The 25,432-nt window shown below is 37.6% G+C and overlaps 2 protein-coding genes across 4 annotated transcripts in view; both read left to right on the top strand.

The window, feature by feature from the left end:
• The window catches only part of LOC140956947 (protein CHROMATIN REMODELING 5-like), a 30,527-nt gene extending 11,035 nt beyond the window's left edge, over positions 1–19,492 (top strand). Inside the window, 15 exon segments of the mRNA XM_073413928.1 lie at positions 85–209; positions 302–365; positions 662–874; positions 1,845–2,087; positions 2,174–2,284; positions 2,434–2,520; positions 2,667–2,849; positions 3,086–3,166; positions 3,253–3,483; positions 16,649–16,804; positions 16,892–17,069; positions 17,276–17,457; positions 17,826–18,167; positions 18,251–18,344; positions 18,579–19,492. Of these exon segments, the coding sequence (XP_073270029.1) occupies positions 85–209; positions 302–365; positions 662–874; positions 1,845–2,087; positions 2,174–2,284; positions 2,434–2,520; positions 2,667–2,849; positions 3,086–3,166; positions 3,253–3,483; positions 16,649–16,804; positions 16,892–17,069; positions 17,276–17,457; positions 17,826–18,167; positions 18,251–18,344; positions 18,579–18,979 (2,691 nt within the window). The 3' untranslated portion in view covers positions 18,980–19,492.
• Positions 19,493–21,160: 1,668 nt separating this feature from the next.
• Positions 21,161–24,904, top strand: LOC140957057 (serine--glyoxylate aminotransferase). 3 transcript variants are annotated; one of them, XM_073414129.1, is made up of 6 exons: positions 21,161–21,318; positions 21,876–22,151; positions 23,094–23,378; positions 23,474–23,840; positions 24,275–24,485; positions 24,607–24,904. In XM_073414129.1, the coding sequence occupies exons 2-6, from the start codon at positions 21,947–21,949 to the stop codon at positions 24,742–24,744; spliced, it is 1,206 nt and encodes a 401-aa protein (XP_073270230.1). In that variant the 5' UTR covers positions 21,161–21,318; positions 21,876–21,946; the 3' UTR covers positions 24,745–24,904. The 3 variants fall into 3 exon arrangements, with proteins under 3 accessions (XP_073270230.1, XP_073270232.1, XP_073270231.1); XM_073414131.1 differs by having other exon boundaries at positions 21,196–21,318; positions 21,887–22,151; XM_073414130.1 differs by having other exon boundaries at positions 21,304–21,318; positions 21,868–22,151.
• The last annotated feature ends 528 nt before the right edge of the window (positions 24,905–25,432 follow it).

Genomic DNA, 25,432 nt, shown 5'->3' with positions numbered 1-25,432 from the left:
TTTTGTATTTGTATTTGGTGTGTCACTGTATGTTTGTTTAGTGCCATTGTATTGTGAATTTGTGTTCTTTTTCACACTATATAGCTTGCTAATCTTCACATGGAATTGAGACCCCACATTCTTAGAAGAGTTATAAAAGATGTAGAGAAATCTTTGCCTCCAAAGATTGAACGCATACTTAGAGTTGAGATGTCCCCGCTGCAGAAACAGTACGCCCCTTTTAAACTACATTTTTTCTTTGCTTGAAAGATTACCATGACAACATCCATTTTTTCTGTTGCCAATGATTTTTTTTTTTCAGGTACTACAAATGGATTTTGGAACGCAACTTCCATGATTTGAATAAAGGAGTCCGAGGGAATCAGGTTGGTGTTCATAAAGTTTTGTTGAAGTGTTGAGAAATTTTTTCTTTAAAGCACTTTGTTGGATTTAGTTACTTTGTTGTTTGGTTATATTTTTGTTTTGTTGTGGTATTTTTTTATGCCAGTACCTTGCTAACATAACACTTTGAATGCATTGTGACAGGGATTGGGAAAATAATTGATTTGTGCTTCAAAGAAAAATTATCACTAATTGGAGCGTGTCAATACATGCTTTTTAGTCTTCTTTTATTTGAAGACCACTATGACAAGTTGTATATTGATTCCCAAAATTCATGCAGGTTTCACTTTTAAATATTGTGGTGGAGCTGAAGAAATGCTGCAATCATCCATTTTTGTTTGAAAGTGCAGACCATGGTTATGGTGGGGATGCAAATTTTCTTGGAAGCTCTAAACTGGAACGAATAATTCTAAGCAGCGGGAAACTCGTCCTTCTTGATAAGCTGCTCAACAGGTTGCATGAAACAGGTCACCGTGTTTTGATATTTTCTCAGGTTTGTGGATTTCGTTATATAGCTTGATATCGTAATGCTGTTTTATTGTTTGCAATATTTTTCCTGTTGTACTCGTGTTTATTTTTGGAACACAGGATGAATTGTGCTGCAGCTGAAATTGAAGACAAGCTTAAAATAACTTGTTTATCTAAAACTCTTTTTGAACTTCCTTGTATCGTGTCATTAATGGTGGAGAGCCTGTACCTAATTTATCTTATCCTTACTGAGGTGCCTGTTATTGTTAAGCAGTTAGAGCCTCACAAACAGAGATATATCCCCGTATTATTTACCCAAATTTGGATGCTACTTGTTGCTATATGCTCTGAAGTATTCCTGTTCTATTTTGTTTTTTAGTTTTCATTTTATCTTTAATACCTTTGTTGGGGATAAATATATATTCGGCGCTGTAGGATTGTGAAAATGGTGTTGCCTTGAATATAGTAGTTTGCTATGAATTGATATCACAATTGTGTCTGACCAAGTCAACAGCTGTTACGTTGTGTGTGAAATGCTTAGAAATGCATTTTGAAAGTTTACTTGTGAGGATAAATGAATTCTGTTTCCTTCATGGACTCATGGGATACTCTCTTGGCCCTCCTCTTTATCCAGTTATACCTTCCACTCAATCGTTTCATGTGATATATCCTTGGAGCTCAAGCAGGTGTAATTTGATTGAGTTGGACATTTTGGTTGGTCTTAAAGAGGATCAAGTTGATGTTTTCCAGCACTTTCAATCATGTTTACAAATTTTCCATAATTTCCCATAGCCTTCTTTTATGGGGCGTGTGTGTTGTGTCGTGTTGTAAATTTTAAGGTTGAGATGCAGTTATGATTTGAATGTTTGATGTCATTCTTGTCAACAACTTGCGAGAGTTCTAGTGACAGTGATAGCTGACTGTTACCTATGTAGCTTGGACTATCAATCATGCCTCAGTACAATAAAATTGATTAATGTTTTTTTTAATCACAGATGGTAAGGATGTTGGATTTACTAGCTGAATATTTATCAATCAAAGGATTCAAATTTCAAAGACTTGATGGCAGTACAAAGGCTGAGTTGCGTCAGCAGGCTATGGATCATTTTAATGCTCCTGGGAGCGAGGATTTCTGTTTTCTTCTTTCCACTCGTGCCGGTGGATTGGGTATTAATCTTGCGACTGCCGACACAGTTATTATTTTTGATTCTGATTGGAATCCACAAAATGATTTGCAGGTTTGTGAGTTTATTGCACTCCTGCTCTATATATTCTACGAGTTGTTTTTTTGCATTAATATTTTAGTTTTGGTTTTGTTAATAAGGCCATGAGCCGAGCTCATAGAATTGGGCAACAAGAAGTGGTGAACATTTACCGATTTGTTACAAGCAAGAGTGTTGAGGAAGATATCTTGGAGAGGGCGAAGAAAAAGATGGTAAGCTTTATGTGGAAGTTATTGCTTTGATGTCATACATAATCTTTTTTTTTTTGGTGTGTGCACTCTCGAAATTTGGTTACTTCTATTAATGCCATAATATGGCTGTTTTACTTACTTGCTTGAATTTTAACTATTCTAATATATAGGTTCTGGACCACCTAGTTATTCAAAAACTGAATGCTGAAGGTAGGCTGGAGAAAAAGGAGTCGAAGAAAGGAAGTTCATTTGATAAAGTACGATTGTGAACTGAAACACTTGTGTTGATCTTTCTATTGCTACAGTCATGTGTGTGGTGTGTGTTATGGTTTTTCCCTACTGCTTTCTATGGAGTATATTTGATCTATGTTTGTGGGTTCCTACCTTACTATTTGTTGTGTAGACTGAGCTCTCTGCAATTCTGAGGTTTGGGGCCGAGGAACTTTTTAGGGAGGACAAAAATGATGAAGAAAGCAAGAAAAAACTTTTGAGTATGGATATTGATGAGATTCTTGAAAGAGCAGAGAAGGTTGAAGACAAAGCAACTGAAGAAGGAGAAGGGCACGAGTTGTTGAGTGCTTTTAAGGCAAAGTTTATTTGAACTCTTGTTTTGAGCATTTGATTATCGTACATTCCTTTTAAGTATTTTATGACATCCATTACTTTATATTACTGAAATCAAGCGAGCATCTCAATATTCTTGATTTATTTGCCTTGCTTTACTTCAAATAATCGAAGTCTTTTCTTCTTCTAATAATCAAAATTTGATTTTATCTTTGAATTTTGTTCTCATTTACTGTGTTATCTGATTACCTTACGTAGGTAGCCAATTTCAGTAGTGCTGAAGACGATGGCACTTTTTGGCGCCGCATGATAAAACCTGAAGCTGTCTCGCTAGCCGAAGTATGCAAGTCACTCTGATGCATGCATGTTCATTATTTTAACTATTTTGCAATGATGAGTTTTTTGGTGTTCTATCTATCTTCTAGGATGCTTTAGCTCCACGAGCAGCTCGAAATATTAAAAGCTATGCAGAGGCTATACCACCTGAAAGAATTAATAAACGGAACAAGGGTGTGGAGCCCCAGGATAGACTTTCAAAACGTCGGAGAGCTGATTCTGGTTATTCTCTTCCTGTGCTTGAGGGTGCTACTGCTCAAGTAAGGGGATGCTCTCATGGAAACTTGCCCAAGAGAGATGCAACCCGGTTTTTTCGAGCGGTAAAGCTAACATCATTCAGTAGTCTAGACACAGTTTTATACATAAAGATACTTCTTATGTGGTTTAAAAAATAAATAAGAACGACAATTTCGTTTCCTATATTTTTCCAGGTACTCTTGTTCTTTTATATATTTCCAACAAGTAAACCTTTATCCCCCCTCTTGTTTTCAGTAACTGGTTTCTTGTGCTATTATAATAACATAAGTGAGAAATGACTCATCACCTCGTGGATTCAATCACCATTCCCTTGTCCTTGAGTAAGAATTGTCTTGACATTTGAATATTGACACTTACTATGAATGAGGCAAGGAGAGACCAATTTCTTAATTTGGCATGATTAAACTTGTAACTATGTTAAAACCATTGGATATTCCGATTGTTAACTAGCTCTCCGTTTCATCTACATACTCATCATGTTTTTGGTTCTCTATTCATTTGTTTGAGATGTATTTATTTAGTCTTGTTAATCTCCTGTGTTATGTCAGTTTACTACCCCACTGCTTGGATTATGATTTTGTTGTGTGTTCATGTTCACTTGCATAGCAACTGTGAGGTTCCTGTGAGGTTCAATTGATCCATTCTTCTCTTGAGGAATAATTTATACTCAGCCTGTCAATTTCATTGATAGTTCTGTATAATTCAGGAGTTACGCATGGCAAGCTTGATAGAATCAGTTTCCCGGTAGTTTTAACTATTTTTTTTAAGGAACGATGATATATTAGAAGATTTAAATTTAATATTTACTAAAGTGGACAAGAATTAATCAATTGCTATGCAAGTGAACATGCACAGAATTTTTGCATGGAGGTTTTAAAAACTGTCAATCCTGCCAATTCATCCCAATTCTTGTGAGGTTTTTCAATTGTGTCTGACCTGTTTATGCATGGAAAAGGATGCAGGATGAGTATGAACGAAGCTAAGTGTCTTAAAAAAAATGGAGAGTGGGAGCAATATTGAGAAATGATCGTGTTAAACGGGTTGTGTAGTGATCAGATTAATATTTGTTTTTGGAATATCGGGGGCGTAGGTTCAGCTATACGAAGGGGATTCGTTTGAGCCGTTTTACAAAAGCAGAAGGCAGACATAGTTGTTCTCTAAGAAATTAGAAGAGAGGTGGTGGACAAAAGATTTATTGCTAGTTTATGGAAATCATGGTTTGGAGATTGGGTTACCTTACCGACAATCGGTTGTCAGAGGGGATATCGGTTATGTGGGATCCAAGAGTTGTTTCAGTGAAAGACAGTTTGATTGGGGAATTTTCGGTATCCGTTCGCATTGAGAAAGACAACAATAATGACTGGTGGTTATGATGATGTACGGCCCATGAAAACCACGAACGAGACATAATTTTTGGGATGAATTGGCAGGATTGAAAGTGTTGTGCGGACAAAGTTGTGTGATCCACCTTTATTGAATGCACCACGAATTACTTCGGATCACTATTCAGTTATTCTGGATACGGAAAAATGTAAATGAGAAATGTTTTCTTTTAGATTTGAGAATGTGTGGCTGAAACACGAGTTTCAAACCATCAATTTTGTCATGGTGGAATAATGCAGAATTTCAAGGATGGGAGGGGTACAATTTAATGAGAAAACTCAAAGCTATTAAATGTGATCTTCGAAGATGGAATGAGAAGGTTTTCAGTGTGGTGGAGGTGAGAGAGGCTGAAATGAGAGAAAAAATTAAAAGGTTTGATGAATTGGAGAGTGAGGGGCGGGGATCTGAGAAGATAGCAACCGAAAGGAAGAAAGCAAAATGAGTGGTAGAAGAAATGGTGTGTCGAAGGAATTAGATGAACAATCAAAAAAGTCAAGGTTAAATGGGTCAAGGAAGGGGATCACAATACAAAGTTCTTGAATCAACAGAAGAGTAAGGCCACCATCAATAAATTGGAAAGGGATGACGGGTCGGTTACTGTTGACGAGGATCAAATAGTATCCACTATCCATCATAGTAAATTTTTCGAGGAGTTGTACAGTAAAAACAGAGACAAGGGGATGAGGTATTCAAGGAGTATACTGGTGCCCCATTGATAGTGAGTTGAGTTTAGAGCTTGAGGAACCCTTCTCAGAAGATGAGGTCAAGAAGACAGTGTTTGATTGTAATGGTTGTAAGGCTCCGGGACCGGATGGATTTACCTTGGCGTTTTTCCAGGATTGTTGGGATATTGTTAAAGGAGATATAATGAAGGTCTTCAATGAGTTTTTCGAAGGGGTATTATAAATGATATTACTAATGAGACATACATATGTTTGATCTCAAAGAAACAAGATTCGATCAAGGTTAAAGACTTTGACCTATCGCTTTTGCTACTAGTCTGTATAAGATAAGAGCTAAAGTATTATCTGCAAGGACGAAGAAAGTTTCGTCATACACAATATCAGAATCTCAGAATGCATTCATCGAGGGGAGACAAATACTTAATTGTTGTCTTATTGCAAATGAAATAGTGGAAGAAAGAAGGCGGAAACCCAAAAATAGAGGGGGTTGGGTATTGAGAATATTTGTTTGAGGAATAGGACCATCTTGAGGGAATGATGGTGGAGTTTTTACACAGAAGACGGGATGTTGTGAAATAAGATTATAGTGAGTAACTACGAGTTACAAAATAATGGATGAGATGTGGGTTTAGCAAGAAACATTATGTTCAGATGCCCATGGAAGCTTATTTCTAGATCTTACCCAACCTTTCATCAATTAGTGAGAACAGTGGTTCGAGGAGGTACCAAGGTCAGGTTTTGGGAGGATAGGTGGTGGGTGGGATTTTTCCTTTCGGGATCTTTATCCGTCTTTATTTCAGCTTTTTTCGTTCATGATATGCTTATATCATATTTTGCTTTATTTGATAATTCGTCCTCTTCCCCATCCTGAGACTTGCATTTGCCGAAGGTTTTGAGGGATGAGGAGTTGTGTGAGTTGAGTGTGTTATTAGGAGATTTAGATTGGATCGGGTTGATTGAAGGGGTAGATGATGTCCGAGTGTGGGGTGGGGGTACGCCAGGTCTCTTTTCAATCAAATATTTCTTCGAGTCTTCTTTTTCGAGCAGTAGTTTTCCCGTTTTTCCATTTTACATGTTATTCCAAATCCAACAAAAATTCAAGTATTCTCGCGGACAAGGGTTCTGGATAAGTTGACCTCAGAGATGATGCAAAAGAGATGGCCCATGTGTGCTATGTGCCCAAATTGGTGTGTATTGTGTCGGAATGACATGGAGGCGCAAGATCATATGTTGATCATTGTACATTCACGAGTGGGTTGTGGGTGAGAGCTTTAGAATAACTGAAATTGGTTTGGGTGGTGAATATTTACGGATTCGACCGGATCTTTGGACGACGTATGGGCAAAGATCAAATTCAGGGTCGCGACTTGGACCACAGTACTGCTTGAGTTTAATAATTTACTTATTCGATGGAGTTACTACAAAACCAAACTGAAAACATAAAAAAAAATTTATAATAAATATTTCATACAACCACTGCTAGATCATTCACCGACATTTCCTTCTTTATCCAATTCCGGTATACCTGCCTCTGGAAATTACAATAGATAAAGAAAATAGAGAGGTTAAGTCTTTAAGGAGTCAGTGAGAATTAAATAATAATCAATATGATGTTAAATTTAACAGAATGATATAATAGACAATATGACGAGCATCCGACTATATGAATGCACAAGATAGAAAATATGATTAGTAAGAATAACAACGGGCCAAGTCAACTAATATACCCAGACCAAAGTCACGTTGTGCAATGGACTCAATCTCCAGACCAAAGTCCGTTGTCCAGGGCTCCGTCTTGGTCAATCATTTTATCATTCAATCATTCGTTCATTCATTCGTTGATTAACCAAGACCTTATTAGGTGAAAGTTCGATAAGAATCACACTTAGTGTGATGATATTACAATGAGAACTTTTCAGTGAAGCATTCCATCATTATGTAATTATCGAACTGAGTAAATTAATTAGAATGATGGAATATCTTAACTGAAAAGTTCTCATTGTAATATCATCACACTAAGTGTGATTCTTATCGAACTTTACCCTAATAAGGTCTTGGTTAATCAACGAATGAATGAACGAATGATTGAATGATAAAATGATCGACCAAGACGGAGCCCTGGACAACGGACTTTGGTCTGGAGATTGAGTCCATTGAACAACGTGACTTTGGTCTGGGTATATTAGTTGACTTGGCCCGTTGTTATTCTTGCTAATCATATTTTCTATCTTGTGCATTCATATAGTCGGATGCTCGTCCTATCGTCTATTATATCATTCTGTTAAATTTAACATCATATTGATTATTATTTAATTCTCACTAAGTCCTTAAAAACTTAACCTCTCTATTTTCTTTATCTATTGTAATTTCCAGAGGCAGGTTATACCGAAATTGGATAAAGAAGGAAATGTCGGTGAATGATCTAGCAGTGGTTGTATGAAATATTTATTATAAATTTTTTTTTATGTTTTTAGTTTGGTTTTGTAGTAACTCCATCGAAATTTACTGGTGCTTTGTTCGATTCACTTCCGCTAATAAAGTTTAGTAGATTTTTTTTTACTGTCTATAATACTTCAAAGGACTATTTCCGCACGAGATATACTTAGGTAAGATGGCATTTCTCGAGGGCTAAGTCCTGAATTGGGGTGTCACAGATTTAACATCTTTTGGATGAAGAGGAAGAAGAAATTGATGTTGATCGAGAAAATTATGAGGACCAAGAAGAATACAAGTCCGTAAGTAGTACGGACGACTGATTCGATGGTAGAATATGAATTTGATTTGAATAATTGAAGAATTTTAATCATGTCACTGATTACTATGATCTTATTAATTATTTTTTGTTTTGAGTGACACTGTGACTTAATTATTTCATATTTTAATATATTTTAAAAAAATAAAAAATGTGCGCCTTGCTTTGGTGAGTCACGAGCCTCGCCTTGTGCCTCATGCTCCATGACGCTTGTGCGCCTTGCGCCCTTGACAACTATGCTAATGTCAAACACTAGTAATTGTAAGAGCATTAAGTGGAGTGAATCACTAATTATTACCAAATAGTAGGTGAACATTACGTGGGACTTGGTTCTAGTTGTTTTTGGCAAGACAGTGATCGGTGGATTGAAAATTTTCTACTCCAAGTAACAAGGCTGTGTGGTGGTTTAACAATGAAGAAGATTCTACTTTTTATTTGAAGTTGAGGAGGTGTTTCCTTGAAAGGAGAGTCACTTTACCTTTTGAAATATGGAATCAGGAGATTAACAGGAAAGAGATAGTGTGTAAATGTTGTAAAAGTTGGGTCTGGTTTTTTTCCTCCGTTGGAACTTGTGGTGGACAGATATGTTTAAAGTATCGGGGATCGATGTGGAGGTTTGATGGAAATTAACAATGACACTGCCTTGCTTAAGGATCTCTCGGCAGCTTAGATCAAAGTGAGAGGGTCTGAAGGTGGTTTCATCAATAATGTGATGCAAGTCTCATCGTAGGTTTGTCTTTTAGATATCCGGTTAGTGGTGGACTCGGTTGATATTGCAGCTTACGAGATTTATGAACGCCAATCTTTTATACCTAGGTGGTGGTTAATGGTGCGAGGGTGATGGTTTTGTGGGGGAATTCGATCGATTTTCGTGAAGATAATGATGGGGTAAACTGTTGTAACTGTGCAGATAAAGTAGATGTGGACATTGTCGCTGAACAGGAGCCGAGAACAAAGAAAATAGTTACCGATACAAATACTAGTTCAAACTCATCGGCATGCAAAACTTCCATAAAGAGCAAAACTTCCATGCATTCAAAAATTCCTGCCGCGACCTCTCCATAAAGAGCAATAAAAACTATCTTTGTAGTAGAAGTAAGGATTCAACAAAATGGGAGATGTAAATATTTCTCATCAGGCCTTCTCGATTTCTTTGGTGCTGCGTTAGATTTAAGGCAACCTCTTTTCAACCTTTAATTTTTTAATTGGGCTTTAAAATATTAAAACCCCAAACAATTTTTTTCAAAACAAATCAGGCCTATGTAAGAGTATCTAGGCCCGCCTAGGCCAGCCCAGGAACGCCCAGGCGCCTAGGCTGGCCGCCTAGCACCTTATCGGTGCGGTAGGTCGCCGGCGCCTAGGCCGCAATTTAGAACACTTTTTGCTCTATAAGGAAATATCATACAAAAGTTGACAATACCACATTCTTTGATGCTGATTTCTCAAGGGGAGGTCCCATGAGGCAGGGGGATCGATCGTTGGGTGGTGAAGGTCTGGGGGAGTTGGTAGACAAAATACTTAATGACTCGAATGGAGGTAGTTCTTAAGAATGCTTTGAGTCTTTCGTGTCCGATAGTCCTATATCATTTAGGTCAGATATTTCAGTACCAGATGAGGTGGGCATGGAGGATATTAGGGGTCTATTTGCATCTTCTCCGGATTCTATGCAAATGCGCAGGCTGAGTCACGAGGAATATTAGAAAACTAAAGTGGTAGAGGCTCTTTCTTTTTCTCTGTCGTCACGTTTGAAAAATCCTTCCATCTTAATTCTCTACTTCCTTTGTCTTTCTCTGCTTTGGGGTTGTCTAAAGGTGTACTAGGTGAGGGGGAGCAGCCACTGATGTTTGTAAAGCCGGGTAAGTTGGTGGATAGTTTTAGTGTGGGTGAGTAGGGGAGAATATTTCAAGGGGAAGTGCAGGATTCGACGGTGCAAGCTGTAGGTTTGGTTGGCAATGTTGAGTGTCTTTTGAAGATGGGGGTTGAGAAGGTGCTTTTAGTGAACAAAGAGGGGAAAATGTCGAGAAATAACAACTACAGAGAAATAAAAGCCCTGATCTTGGGGATAAATTATGATCAAGATTGACTCATAGGGACTTCACAGTGGTTAAATGAAGATTTGTTCTTGGAATATTAGGGGAGGTGGGTCGGGTAGGCGAAGGGGATTAATTTTAGCAGTTATGCGAAAGGTAGTCATTTTACAAGAAATTAAAAGAGAATCGGTGGATAGGAGTTTTGTTACTAGCTTGTGGAAGACGAGGTTTGTTGAATGGTTATTATTATCAGCTATAGGTAGATCAGGAGGCATCTTGGTGATGTGGGACCCGAGATTGGTTTTTGGCAAGGATAATATGATTGGGGAGTTCTCGGTTTCCATAGAAATTGAAAAGGGCGCTGATACTCGGTGGTTTTCAACAATTTATGGACTGTGTAATCCTAGAGATAGACAACTATTTTGGGATGAATGGCATGGCTGCGAGTAATTTATGGTGAGAAATGGTGTTTGGGAGCAAACTTTAATGTTGTTTGATCACAGAGTGAAAAGATGAATAACATATACATAAATACGAGCATGAAATGTTTTGATACATTGTGTAGAAAAGATTAAGTGTTTATAGAAAAGATTTTAAGCGTCTATATTTTTGTAAATATCAATTGAGTTATATTTAGAAGATTTGATATGATATTTTATACTTTTGGAATGATACAATAATATTTTTTTGTTTCCTTTATTTATGGGATTGCATTCTAATGTAATATATAAATAATGTAAAGTCGTATTCATCAATAATATGTAGAATTCATTTTCTTCCTCTGCGTTTTATGGTATCAGAGCCTAAGGCTTTTTCATGTCAATTTTTTCATTTCTGGTACAACCATGTCGACGGATTCAACAAAGTCCGATTCCTCTGATTCCCCAAAAGCGGCTGTCAGCAATAACACTCCAGCTCCGATCACACCTCTATCCGGGAGCGACCTTTCATCTCTTCATACTACGGCAGACAAGCTCGACAGGAAAAACTACTTACAACGGGAACAATCTTTACTCAATCTGTAAAGATTGTTGTCTGTGGACGTGGAAAATTGGATTACCTCATCGGAGACCTTCCTTCTCCCAAGCAGTCTGACCCATAGTATAAAATGTGGATGGCTGAAAATTCTATTGTGCTAGCGTGGCTGATCAACTCCATGGAACCACAGATAAGTCATCATTATCTATGGTTCCAGACAACAAAATATGTTTGGATGCAGCCCATCGCATGTACTCAGGATCTCTGAAATGCGTTTCAAATATTTGAAATTCGGTCCAAACTCAAAGAAATGAAGCAAGGGTCAAAATCTTTAACCCAATATTTCACTGAAATTCAAGATCTGTGGCAGGCATTGGGCCTTTTTCTTGATGATCAATCCACCTGTACCAAATCCAGAAATAATCTTGAAAAAGAAAGGGTGTTCGATTTTCTGGCTGGCCTTAATCGGAACCCGGACGATGTTTGTGGCAGGATTGTTGACCGTGATCCTTTCCCCTTTCCCGAGGATGGATTTGCAGAAGTTTGATGTGAGGAAGTTCGCCGCAAGGTGATGCTTGCTGATGATATCTATCCACCTCCGTCAGCTCCTGAAGCATCGGCCTTAGTTGTCCAACAAACAGCCTGCACAAGGACCCCGATCAAGCAGACGTCCTTGGTGCAAACACTGTAACAAACCAGGCATACAAAAGACAAATGCTGGGACATATACGATAAACCAGCTAATTGGCAACCAGGGAAAAAATCTGATGGCCGAGGATTTCACACTCAATCCAGCCAAGAGAATACTAGTCCAGCGGGTGTCTCTGTCCTATTTAGCAAAGAGCAGATTGCTTAGATCAAGGAATACTGCCGGCTCATCACTCAGGGGTCGATAAATCCTCCATCCAGCTCCACCATCAGGTCATGCTCAGTTACTCAATCTGGTAAAATTCCTTCGTCTTCATTTACTCCTATTACAGACCCTTGGATCATTGATTCGGGGGACCTCAGATCATATGACAGGTGATTCACATTTATTTTGTTCATATTTTCCTTGTTCTCGTCGAACCACTGTGAAAATTGCTGATGGGTCTTTAACTCTTGTTGCTGGCATTGGCAATATATATCCAATTATCTCCACATATTACTCTGAAATCTGTTTTTCATGTCCCTACTTTGAAATGCAATTTGATCTCTCTTAGCAAAATCACACATGGTAATCATTGTGTTGCTAAATTTCTACCATGTCGTGTCAATTTAAGGACTACCTCCGGGGATGATGATTGGCAATGCTAGGATTCATGATGGACTCTACTACTTTGTGGATGCTTCATTAGGCAATCCACGGTCCTTGATGTCCCTTGCTACTTTTGCTAATTCCAATTCTAGTGATAGATAAATGATGTCATGGCATCACAAACTTGGCCATCCTAGCCATCCTAGTTTTTTGTATTTAAAGCATCTATTTCCGTCTTTGTTTAGTAATAAAACTCTTAATTCATTCCAATGTGAAGTGTGTCAGTTACTAAGCATACTCGTTCTTATTTTTCTCTTACCCCATATACTTCTTCTGCTCCATTTACTTTAATTCATAGACATGTGGGGGTTCCATGAAAAAAAATTGTTTTTCACTTTCATTGATGATCATACACGGGTTACATGGGTTTATCTTCTTCGTAACAAATTTGAAACTGGCCAAACATTTAAAGCCTTTCACAAGATGATACCAAAAAACAACCGTACTCTTCGCACTGATAATGGAAAAGAATATTTTAGCTCCACCTTAGGAAACTATTGTTGGAACTCGGAATTATACACCAAAGTTCATGTGTGGTACTCCCCAACAAAATGGAGTTTCTGAAAGGTAGAGCCGTCACCTCTTGTAAGTAGCTCGTTCCCTCATGTTTACCATGAACGTCCTAAAATATTTGTGGGGGATGCCATTATTACAGCTGCCTACCCCATAAATCAACACCAAGTGGCTCGCTCTTTTTTCAAACATCTCCGTCTCTCCTCCAACTCCAAAATACATATCCAGTCCAAAATACATATCCACATCTTTCCCAATCGGCCGAACCCATAACGTATCTTTAAAAACATTTGGCTGCACAACTTTTGTCCATGTTCACGCATATCATCGCAGTGACCTCGATCCTCGAGCTTTAAAAATCGTCTTCCTTGGGTATTGTCCAACTCAGAAAGGTTATCGTTATTGTCCTTGAACTAAAAAACACGTATCATGCGATGTAACCTTTTTCGAAGACACTCCCTATTTTACCTCAACTTCACTTCACGGGGGAATAATAAACTTCATGATGAAGCTCGCTGTTCTTTGGACACTCTTCTCCTACCTGATACTGCTGTCGATACAATAGTTATTCCCGCAGTCATTTCTTCGTGTGATCACCTTCAAATCCACGATACTTCCACTTCAAACAATGATTCAACTCCAAATCACAAAGGAGAATCGGAAACAAGGGGAGTTTCAAGGAGTCAGCCAGAAATTGGAGTTTGCTCAAGAAGAGTTGTGAATCCTAGTTACAGCCATGAAAAGGAACCGGTGGTGGGTTTTCAGCCTCTAGACCAACCGGGTATTGTTCTTGATCTTCACGTGCCAATTGCAGTAAGAAAAGGTGTAAGATCATGTCCCAAGCATCCTATCTCCAAGTTTATGTAATATATTCTAATCTCTCACCTTCATTTCCTGCTTTTACCTCAAAAATATCCAATATATTGATTCCCAGGTCTATCACGGAGGCATTATCCATCCCTGAGTGAAAAACTGCAGTTCTCGAAGAAATGTGTGCCTTGAAGCAAAACAACACCTGGAAGCTTGGTACAATTATCTCCAGAAAAAAATGTTGTGGGCGGCAAATGGGTCTTCATAGTTAAGTACAAGGAAGATAGTACTGTCGAAAGACATAAAGCACGTTTGGTAGCCAATGGCTTCATTCAAACGTATGTGATTGATTATACTGAGACTTTCGCTCCTGTTGCCGAACTGAATATTATTAGAATACTTTATCCCTGGCAGCAAACCTTGAATGGCCTTTGCATCAACTTGATAAAAAGAATTCATTTTTAAATGGGGAACTCGATGCAGTATGTCAAATCTTCAGATACTTGAAGCAAACTCCTGGGAGAGGATTATTCTTTGCAAAGACTAATGATCGAACTGTGAAGGCTTTCACCGATGCGGATTGGGCTGGCTCCATCAATTATCGAAAGTCAACCTCTGGGTATTGTACGATGATATGAGGAATTTAGTAATATGGCAAAGAAAAAAACAATCGGTTGTTGCAAGAAGGAGTGCTGAAGCAGAATATAGGGCTATGGCTAATGGGGTATGCGAACTAATCTTTATTTAAAAGGTGATGGAAGAGAATATTCAGTTTGAAGGTCCTATGAAACTGTATTGTGATAATAAGTCAACAATCACCATAGCTCTCAATCCTGTTTACCATGACCGAACCAAGCATGTGGAAGTAGATCGACACTTCATTAGTGGACAAAGGCGTCCTTTGTATTGAATATGTGCCTACATCCTGCCAACTTGCAGATCATCTTATAAATGAATTAACTGGACAAACTCGAGTTTCTTATTGGCGTCCTTGGTATTAAATCTTTATAGAAAATATTTTAATTGTTTATATTTTTGTTAATAACGATTGAGTTAGAATTCGAAGATTTGATTGGATATTTTATAATTTTAGATTGATACGATAATATTTTCTTGTTTCCTTAATTTATGGGATTTTTCTTTGTGTAATCTATAAATGATGTAACATTGTATTGATCAATAATATGTAGAGTTCACGGTCTTCCGCTCGGTTTTACATTGGTTAGGGAATTGGAGTTGCAAGATCCACCTCTTTTGAATGCTAAGCATACTTGGTCTAGTTTTAGGGATTCACTTATTTATTGTAAGTTAGACAGATACATGTTTTCAACGTCGCCATTTAGATTTGAGAAGGTGTGGTTGACTCATCAAAATTTAAATCATCACTATCATCTTGGTCGAGCAACATGGATCTCCAGGGTTCGGAGGAGTACAAATTTATGAGGAAACTTAAATGTATAAAATTTGATGTCATAAGATTGAATAAAAAGATTTTTGGAGATGTGGATGTGAGATATGCGGAGTTAGAAAATAAAATTCGACAGTTCGATGAGTAAGAGAGTGGGGGCCACTGGACAGATGAATTTGCAAAGAAAAGAAGAGAAGCCGAATGTGAATTGAAAGCATTGTTTTGAAGGAATCAAAGATAGATAACCAAAAGCGAAAGTGAAGTGGTCGAGGGAAGGGGATTATCACACAAAATTTTTCCATTCATTATTAAATCAGCGCAGGAGCAGGTCATCTATCACTAAGTTGGAGTTGGCTGATGAGTTGGTAATTTCAGATGACATACATATTGATTCTAAAATAATAAAGTTCTTCAGTAACTTATAAATCCGATGTGTGGGGTTGGGGCATAGGAGTGGATTGGAGTCCTATAGATGGTGAGTCTGGATTATAATTGGAGAGACCTTTAGATCAAAAGAGCAGTGTTTGAGAATGATGGATCGAAAGCTCCGGACCCATATGGTTTTACAATGACATTTTATGAGGAATTTTGGGATAGTGTCAAAGGAGATTTGCTGAAGGTGTTTATGAATTTTTGGAGGGGGTTTTGTAAATTGTATCACCAATGAGACATTCATTTGTTTGATCCCGAAGAAACAAGATGTTAAGGTAAAAGAGGCTAAGTTTATCAGTTTGATAACCAGTTTGTATACGATTATTGTTAAAGTTTTGTCAATAAGATTGAAGAAAGTTTTAAACACCACCCTAGCAGAGATTCAATGTGTTTTTATCGAAGGGAGAGATTCTTGATTGTTGTGTAGAAGAGATTATGTGTATTGATTGGAGCTTTTTGGAGTTTGTTCTAACAAAAAAAGGTTATGAGAGAAATGGAGATCATGGATTAAGGAATGTGTTTCGAATGTTTCATTCGCAGTTCTTATCTATGGTAGACCAAGTGGTAAATTCAAGGTAGTTTTAACTATTATTGAGTACCAAGGATTTGTAAGAAGAAATTTTTTTGTAGTTGGAACTTAGGAAGTTATTACACACACAATTTTTAAAAGCTAGAGACAAGATAAATTTGAATAGTAAGTTGATTTTCCCTGAAGAATGTTGAAAGTATGTTAGATGTCTTTCAATATTTAAAAAAATGATCGAATATGTAGGCTTTTGAAATTTGCGCACTGATGACGACTAATGTAGATACTGCTATTGTTTTTCTTCTTTATGAGTGGAAAAGTATCTCAAATCTCTCCCTTCAATATTATCTTTCCTTTAGTCTTTTGTTCTTTTTATCAATTGTGTAACCTGTTTCTGACCAATGGCTTCAATCAGGTTCAGAAGTTTGGAGATGATAGCCAAATTGGCTTAATCGCCTCAGAAGTTGGTGGTGTAGTTGAATCTGCTCCAATAGAGGTACAAATTGAGCTTTATGATGCTTTGATTGATGGATGTAGAGAAGCAGTTAAAGGAGAGACACTTGATCCAAAGGTTTGTGTCTTGTCATTTATCTGCTGTTTTGTAGGTTTTATCAATACTCTGGTAAGGCAGCTGAAACTTTTATCACTATATCCTTAGGGGCCTCTATTGGATTTTTTTGGTGTGCCTGTAAAAGCCGATGAAGTTTTATGCCGTGTTAAAGAACTTCAGCTTCTTACCAAGAGGATTAGCCGCTATGAAGATCCTATTTCTCAATTCAGAGCACTTGCATATCTCAAACCTGCCACATGGTCTAAGGGCTGTGGCTGGAATCAGAGTGAGTAAATATTTCTTTGTTGTTTTGGCTAGTCTATTTATTCCTTTCCACTACTGCTTTTATTTTTAGTCAAATTATTATTAACTTAGCTTAATTTTATAATTTTGCGTTCGGGAAGGGTTTGATTGTCTTATATCGCTTATTGTGGAGAAATGTTGTGATACTATATAAATGGTTTTGTAACTTTTCCTTATTTGTACCATTAGAGGACGATGCAAGGCTGCTGCTTGGTATTCACTATCATGGATTTGGCAATTGGGAAAAGGTAAGATTAGATGAAACGCTTGGCCTTACAAAAAAGATTGCTCCTGTTGAACTTCAACATCATGAGACTTTCTTACCTCGAGCTCCCCAACTGAAAGAACGAGCAGCACAACTTCTGGAAATGGTAGGTTGAGTATTTTAATAACCTTCAGTTCCCATGTCTCAAGATGATTTTGAACTATTATTTTGTTTTTTTTTTTTTTTGCGCTTATACTGAATCAAAAGCTTTACTACAGAATTAGTTTCCCGGTCTAATTTCTCAATGAGAACCCACAATTAATTAAATTCTTTAAATATGTTGCTTGGTCTTCGCAAAACATTCTCTACCTATAGAATACTGTAGCAAATTAGCTATTATGAGATTGGAGAGGATTATTCGGGACGCTAGTCTGCTTCTCATCATCATCTATCTAGTCTGCTTCTTATCATCTATCATCACTCCAATTTCATTGGCTATCTATGTTATTTATTGTATGCATAATCTGCTTTCAGGAAGTGGCAGCTGTTGGCGGGAAGAATTCTAACGCAAAAGTGGGCCGTAAGAAAGCAAAAAAACAGAAAGAAACTCATCCATTGTCACGTGGGAAAGGCAGACTAGGGAAGTCTGATTCTCCCGGGAAGGTTCGAACCAACAAAAGTAGAGCTCTGAAATCAGAGAAGATTGAACCATTAGTGAAAGAGGAAGGTGAAATGTCTGATAATGAAGAAGTTTATGAGCAATTCAAGGAAGTTAAGTGGATGGAATGGTGTGCAGATGTCCTGATATACGAAGAAAAGACTTTGAGAAGTCTCCAAAAACTTCAGTCTGTTAGTGCAACTCTACCCAAAGAGAAGGTTTTCTAAACATAACCTCTCACATCTTTTATTGCTATACATCTATTGGTAGTTTTAAACTTTGTGTGATTATTGCAATGCAGGTGCTTTCCAAAATTAGGAATTACTTGAAGCTTCTTGGTCGGAGGATTGACCAAATTGTTTCAGACTATGAGCAGGGGCCTTATAAGCAAGAAAGTAGGTCTTTGTATCTATATATCCTTCCTTTTTTATGTGGTGCTCATCCATTGCTCGCTCTTAGTTACGGGTGTCTGCTTGAATTCAGAGGTTAGGGGAAGGGGAGGGTCCTAGAGACGGGATTAGGAAGGAACTGTTTTAGGTGGTAATATAAATAATGCATGAATAGTTGTCCTATGGTTTATTTCTGTACTTCAGGACAGAAACATTAAACAGATACAATTCCTTTTGCAGGGATGACCACACGATTATGGAATTATGTATCTACATTTTCAAATATGTCTGGTGAGAAACTTCAACAAATTTATTCCAAACTTAAACAGGAGCAACATGTTACTGGAGGCGGGGGACCATATCACATCAATGGTCAAGCTGCAGCATTTATGCAGAGGGATCTTGACGTGGGTAAATTTGAAGCTTGGAAACGGAGAAAAAGAGCTGAAACAGATGTTTCTCATGTTCAACATCCATATCAAAGATCCACTGGTAATGGGACGCGATTACCTGATCCGAACTCTTCTGGGATTTTGGGACCCCCGCCATCTGATGGCAGACAATTTAGTAATGGAAAGCCTTACAGAACACAGTGGGGTGGCTTTCCTTCGAGGCAAGGTTTCTCATCTGGTACCAATTAAATGTGACAGGACATTTGTGAATGCTAGAGGATCATCCAATCATAGAGCAAGGCCAACTCACCCAATGGCTTTATCTGCTCTGGAGGTCTTTGCTGTCTGATTTTGTTACCGTTGAGAAGACCAATTTTGCAGAATCTTCCCTGAACTTAGTTAATCTCTTGATCTGAAGACACTTAGACATACCAGACAGCACCAGCACCGGTTTTGGGCAGGTGAAAGCAGAACAGTCCTGTACATCAACTAATGTTGTGAGGGTGGCATGAGAAAGCAACATTTAACGAAGATGGAAATCCTCTATTAAAATAAATTCACTTTTCTTCTCATATATCAATCAGGATGCTAATTTTTTTCACATATATAGTGCATAGTCTAAAGGACGCGTAAACTATTCGCGATACATCGTGCTATGACATTTTGTACTTGTGACACATTTATAAAGTGTAAATCACAGTTTTGGTTATCGGCTACTAAATTCTTATCAATACTAGTTTTACAATCACATATTTAGTTTCAGTTTATTGTTATGTGGTTTCGTGTGTGTTACCTGGACTTGATGTTAAATACATGTTGTCTTTAGTTTGCACAATGTGCATACATTGGGCTTTATTGGTAGTCAACTTTCCTGTTCGTTTCTTGTCTTTTGGTGATTAGGATTCCCAATTTGCAGGATTATTAAGCATTGCTGCGCAACTTCTTACAGGTAAACTTGAAAGAGAATTTCGAATTTGCATGTACGTTAGAACTGTATTTTGTCAAACATTAACTTTACTGAGATCTAACAGTTGATTGGAATCATTACCAGTGGTTCGCGGGATCGATCGGATACCTCACTTCTGTTTTGATGAGGTGATTTTGTGCCAGAATATTTTAAGGTGTCATGCTTTGTGATAAGCTCTAGGTTGCTCTCGGATTGGATGTAAGGATTTGAAATAACGCTTTTTATTGCTAAGATAAATTTATGTTGGTATGAATTTCAAACGCACAACTTGATAATTTATCATAGTAAATGCGATGATGATTACGATGAATTCGAAATATACACACGATGAGTATCAGATTCTTCTTCCAAATTCCTCCCTAAATCAAATTCTTCCTTTTTAAATTAAATATTTCCATCTGAGTACAACTTTAGAGTACTTTTATATGGTACACGGATGTCTTTGAACTTTAAATTAGAAGTTTTTAACTTATTGCACGCTACTTATGATTCACAACTATTTTGTTGTGTATACTGATTCTTTCTATATTTTTATTTGATTTCGTTGCGGATTAGGCGTGTGACTGGAATCATTATTAATCCTCAGCAAGGATTGGATAAATATAAAAACCAGTTTTTGTTTGTACATTTAACTCATTTTGAGTAATAAATTATTGGAGATGCTTGCATGTCGATTAAAACTCATCTTCTATCGGATGCTTGTGTTTTTTCCCCCCAAAAAACCTGAGAAAGAAGAGAGAACTTTCGTCCACAAATCACACGTGAAATTATCTTCTATTTTGCAAATTTGTTCTCGAATAATGTACATTCATTCTCATCAAAGACACATTGACAGTTAATCCTTCAAATATTTTTGGTCCTTAATTATTGGGAAGACAAGCAAGGCCCAATATTACATAGTATAGTGGCAAAGAAACTTACAATTGGTTGGTTTAACAGCCTCACATAAAAGATATCGTTCATTGAAAATATAACAAAACAAAACCGAATCCTTGGTGTGACTTGCTTACCATACGAACAAAGTGTGGTGCAAAACCCTCTTATCTCTTTATCTTTCAGTATAGTTTCCCACCTCAAGCATTCATCCTTCCTTCTACCACTTTCCTTCTCAATTTGGTCCCTTAATTCTTCTTTTGTATTTGTATCTCCCACCATATTTTCTCATTTGAGTCCTTCTAAGTCGTAAAATCGTGGTAAGGTAACAAGAAAGAATTTCAAGCTTACACCGTCGAATATATCCATTTCTTGACTTTCGATCGGACAAAAGAGACAAGTGAGAGTAGTAAAACATATTATAAAAATCATTAACCAATTCCATATATTTTTGTTAATATTGTATTCTAAATCTTAATACTGACCCAAAAATAATTTCAGTAAATGCTTATTAGGCTTCTAATGGGCAAAGTGATTCTGCATTGAATGAACCAAGACAAAAGAGGGAATCGATTATAATGCAAGGGTGTGAGTGCTAATATTTTTCCTATTGCCACGTGGCATCATGGGACAGGAGTGATTCTCCCGCTCTGTTATAATAGTTTGCTCCCATTTCTTTGGTCTATTCATCTCCACACTTTCTTCCCCGCTCTTTGGGTTAGTCGCTGTTTTCAGAGTTTCGGCTAAGGTAAAAGACCCATATATGATTCTTCGCTATGTTTCTTAAGTCTATTCTGTCTGTACTATGTATGAGCGAACCCGGAAAAGTGAAGAAGATGATAGGCGAGCGAAAATCCATTCTTTATCGAAAAAAATATTGTTTTTCAGTTAAGAGGATGTTAATATTGTTCTTTAGAATGCTATTTATCTTGCAAAGTTTTGAAGCCAACTGCATGGGATTATCCATAGTAATCGATATAAAAAAAAAAAGGGAGGACAAAGTTGTGTTTCGGGATAAATTGCATCGAAGAGGAGGTGTTGTTTTTGGTTAATTTAAGGTTGTGTAGGAAAGTAACAAAGGAGGTGCTACCTTTATATCTGTTATATGGGTCCAGTATGGTTTCAGAAATCGGGACGGGACTTAACAACATGGTTTTCTTGTTTCCGAATTCTGAAACTAAAAAAAGAATGCTTTGCATGTTTATGAGAAATACTAATTGGTTAACTTCGAGGAATTTTCAGCTTTACAAGTTTGGATTTGTCGATGTCTTTGTACCATATTTTTTATTTGTTTTAGCCTTGCAGGGACTGTGCAGATAAGGCCTTGGCACTTTTTTCGTGTTCCCTTTTAGCCAGTGAAGTTTTAAGGGAAGGAAATGGACTATGTCAATGGACCAGGAAGAAACCACCTCTTTGTTCCGGGACCTGTCAATATCCCGGAACAAGTCCTTCGTGCCATGAACCGAAACAATGAAGATTACCGCTCTCCAGCTGTTCCAGCACTTACAAAGACTCTGCTGGAGGATGTGAAGAAGATTTTTAAGACCACTTCTGGGACCTCTTTTATCATCCCCACGACAGGTATATATTAAAGGATAATTTTGGCAAATCTAAATGACTATAGTCAGAAGAAATTGAAAACTAACCTCCAACCATAGAAATTTTTGAGTAGAGGTGGACAATTTCCAGAAAATCTTCAAGTATACACCTATACATGTGTAACCAAATTTCGGTGATGGTGTATCTTGTTGAGTAGAGTGCTCCTAGATTCGGTGACCTTAACTATATCCATTTTATGATTCCTTGAGTAATTATCGCCATGTAAGTTAGGAGTGCAATCATAATATTTTTCTTGCTCAATTCGTATCAATAAAAAAATTTGTTCATTGTGTCACCGCCCACGTGATGCAACGACATAATCCTCTCCCACGGACAGGCCAAGGTTCAAAGCATCATGAGAACGAAAAACCACATTCCCCCAGATGTAATAAAAAAAATGTTCATTGGAACATTGTCAGGGAGCCAGTTCGAGAGAATGAGAAAAGAATTGAAGAAGAAGAATGAAGTTGAGGAGAATTCAGAGAACTTTCATTTGTTGAAGAAGGAAGAAGAAGTTACATTTACGGGCAAAAACCTTCCCCAATCTCTCTGTCTACTCCTTTATTTATACAACCTCTTATTTGCAACTGCCGGCGACTAATTCTCCTATATCTATCTTTATTTATTTTCTATTTAATTTTTAGTAATGCTAATATAATATGCTAGTAATGACAAGTTCTTATTATTCTTTTTCCTTCGTCTTTCTTTGCTTCTTCCTTTGTTTCGTCCTCGTATCAAATATATTGATAAGAATGATCCATTGAAACATAGGCCCTCATAAAAATGGAATATCTAACAGTGTTGGCTAAGTAGAACAGTTGCCTTCTTGGTGGAGACTCGTAGATTTTGATAAGCTATATCTCAGCATATCAAAGTTTTTGTGCTCCATTTAGTTTGCTAAAGGAAGTTGTTTGTCTTGGGCAGGCACTGGTGCGTGGGAAAGTGCACTAACAAACACTCTGTCTCCTGGTGATCGAATTGTGTCTTTTCTGATTGGTCAGTTCAGTTTGCTCTGGATTGATCAACAGCAACGCCTCAACTTCAATGTCGATGTTGTTGAAAGTGAATGGGGTCAAGGTGCTAACCTTGATGTTTTAGCCTCAAAAATAGCAGAAGATAAGGGTCATACAATTAAGGCCATTTGCATTGTGCACAATGAGACAGCAACTGGAGTTACTAATAACTTGGCTACTGTAAGAAAAATACTCGGTATGTATTTTAGGTTGATAAGAAGAATTTGAATCATCTCCTGGAAACTTGGCTCGTTTATTGTGGTCGTAACATGTTTCTGCAATAAATTCCAGATAACTACCAACATCCAGCACTCTTTCTAGTGGATGGAGTGTCCTCCATTTGTGCACTTGATTTCCGCATGGACGAGTGGGGTATTGACGTGGCTCTTACCGGTTCACAGAAAGCTCTCTCACTTCCAACGGGTTTGGGAATCCTTTGCGCAAGCCCCAAGGCTATAGAGGCCTCTAAAACTGCAAAATCACTCAGAGTTTTCTTTGACTGGAAAGACTACTTGAAGTTCTATAAATTGGGAACATATTGGCCTTACACCCCTTCTGTCCAACTTCTCTACGGGCTAAGAGCAGCGTTGGATCTCATTTTCGAGGAGGGGCTTGACAACGTTATCGCAAGGCATAGTCGTCTTGGCAAAGCAACAAGGTATGAGAATTCACTGTTGTTGATGTAAAAACACTGTTTACCAGCTTTCATAATCACGTGTCGACAGGTGACCATTCATTTAGTTTAGTTGCAGTTCCAGATTATCATGAGAATTGGGATTAAAATTTTGCTAACATCATCTTAGCGAAGGCCTAGCAATGGTGGAATCAAAATCACATTTGAGATATCATACAGTTTAACAATTGTAACATTCAAGAGCAACAACTGCCCCAATTTTTCTATATGGCTGTTTTTATATGTTTCTTTGGATCAAAACCACAATTTGTCATCTGAGTTCGACAATTTAAAATTTTTTGAGTTGTATCGTTACCATGAGCTTAAGCTTGGTGCAGCGATAGCTCTTAACACTCAGTTAGGCTGTCTTGCATATTGTCCAAATCAATGAGGTTTCTACTTTTATCCTGAAAACGCAGACTTGCAGTGGAAGCATGGGGCTTGAAGAACTGCACCCAAAAGGAAGAATGGTACAGTGACACAGTAACTGCTGTGGTTGTTCCATCATACATAGACAGCTCGGAGATCGTAAGACGGGCATGGAAGCGGTACAACCTTAGTTTAGGCCTTGGACTCAACAAGGTTGCAGGGAAGGTTTTCAGAATTGGTCATCTTGGAAACGTCAACGATGTACGCTATCTTTTCTAATTATAAGATATTGCCTAAAGATCATTTAGTACAGGCTTGACTTTTCCTTATTCCACGTTTCTCGGATTCACCAAGTAAAGTATGATTCTTGCATATGTTGCAGTTGCAACTATTAGGTTGTCTTGCTGGGGTGGAGATGATACTCAAGGACGTCGGTTATCCAGTGAAGCTCGGTAGCGGGCTGGCGGCTGCCTGTGCATTCTTACAAAACTCAATTCCCATGATTCCTTCAAGGATTTGATTCAATGTTTGAGATCATGCATCTGGTTTCCCTTTATACTGTAAAAATTTGTAACATCTCGTGTACCGCTGGACTGAATGCTTTGTATCTTCAAGTGCTTGTTTATGGACCTTTAATTTGTATCTTTCAAATGCTTGAAATCCATCCAAGGTTCAAATTTTTAATGATTGACCTGAGAATATTGAATATAATAGAGAAAAATATTTAAGCTGATGACAAAGCATGCTTTGAATCATAATCCAAGAAGGAAATTCTGAGTAATTTAATGTCACTTTAAATTGTAAGAAAATTGTGACCAGTAAATTAAACGTGTTGAAAATGACGACGGTCATTGCCAACAATTGTTGAAAAAAAATTTGTACACGGCAGCCTCAAATTTTGAAAATTGAGATGCGTGTACAAATTTGGTTTGAATCTCGAGCTCCCAAAACACTCGGTGATGGTATGAGTGTGCCTATAAATACCGAAGGCATTGAGGTCCCTAAACACACAATCTCATACAGAAAATACATCATCTAAAGGAGTGTTGAAGTGTTTAGAAGGCTTCAATCGAAAAGAAATCAGAAAGCTTCAACAAATTTTTAATGGCCGGAGTTAATTCTCGATCCGCTTCCGCATATTATATCATGTTTATATATACGTGAAAACATGATTTTTGAGAAAAATTCTAATATTTGGTATCAGAGCC

The sequence above is a fragment of the Primulina huaijiensis genome, chromosome 14 (assembly GCF_012295235.1).
Source record: "Primulina huaijiensis isolate GDHJ02 chromosome 14, ASM1229523v2, whole genome shotgun sequence".
NCBI classification, from domain to species: domain Eukaryota; kingdom Viridiplantae; phylum Streptophyta; class Magnoliopsida; order Lamiales; family Gesneriaceae; genus Primulina; species Primulina huaijiensis.
This window is presented reverse-complemented; position numbering and strand designations above follow the sequence as displayed.

Coding starts and splice junctions, on each gene's coding strand:
- LOC140957057 (XM_073414129.1), top strand. CDS start 21,947: ATGGACTATGTCAATGGACCAGGAAGAAACCACCTCTTTGTTCCGGGA. Junction 22,152..23,093: donor TTTTATCATCCCCACGACAG/GTATATATTAAA, acceptor TGTCTTGGGCAG/GCACTGGTGCGTGGGAAAGT. Junction 24,486..24,606: donor ATCTTGGAAACGTCAACGAT/GTACGCTATCTT, acceptor CATATGTTGCAG/TTGCAACTATTAGGTTGTCT.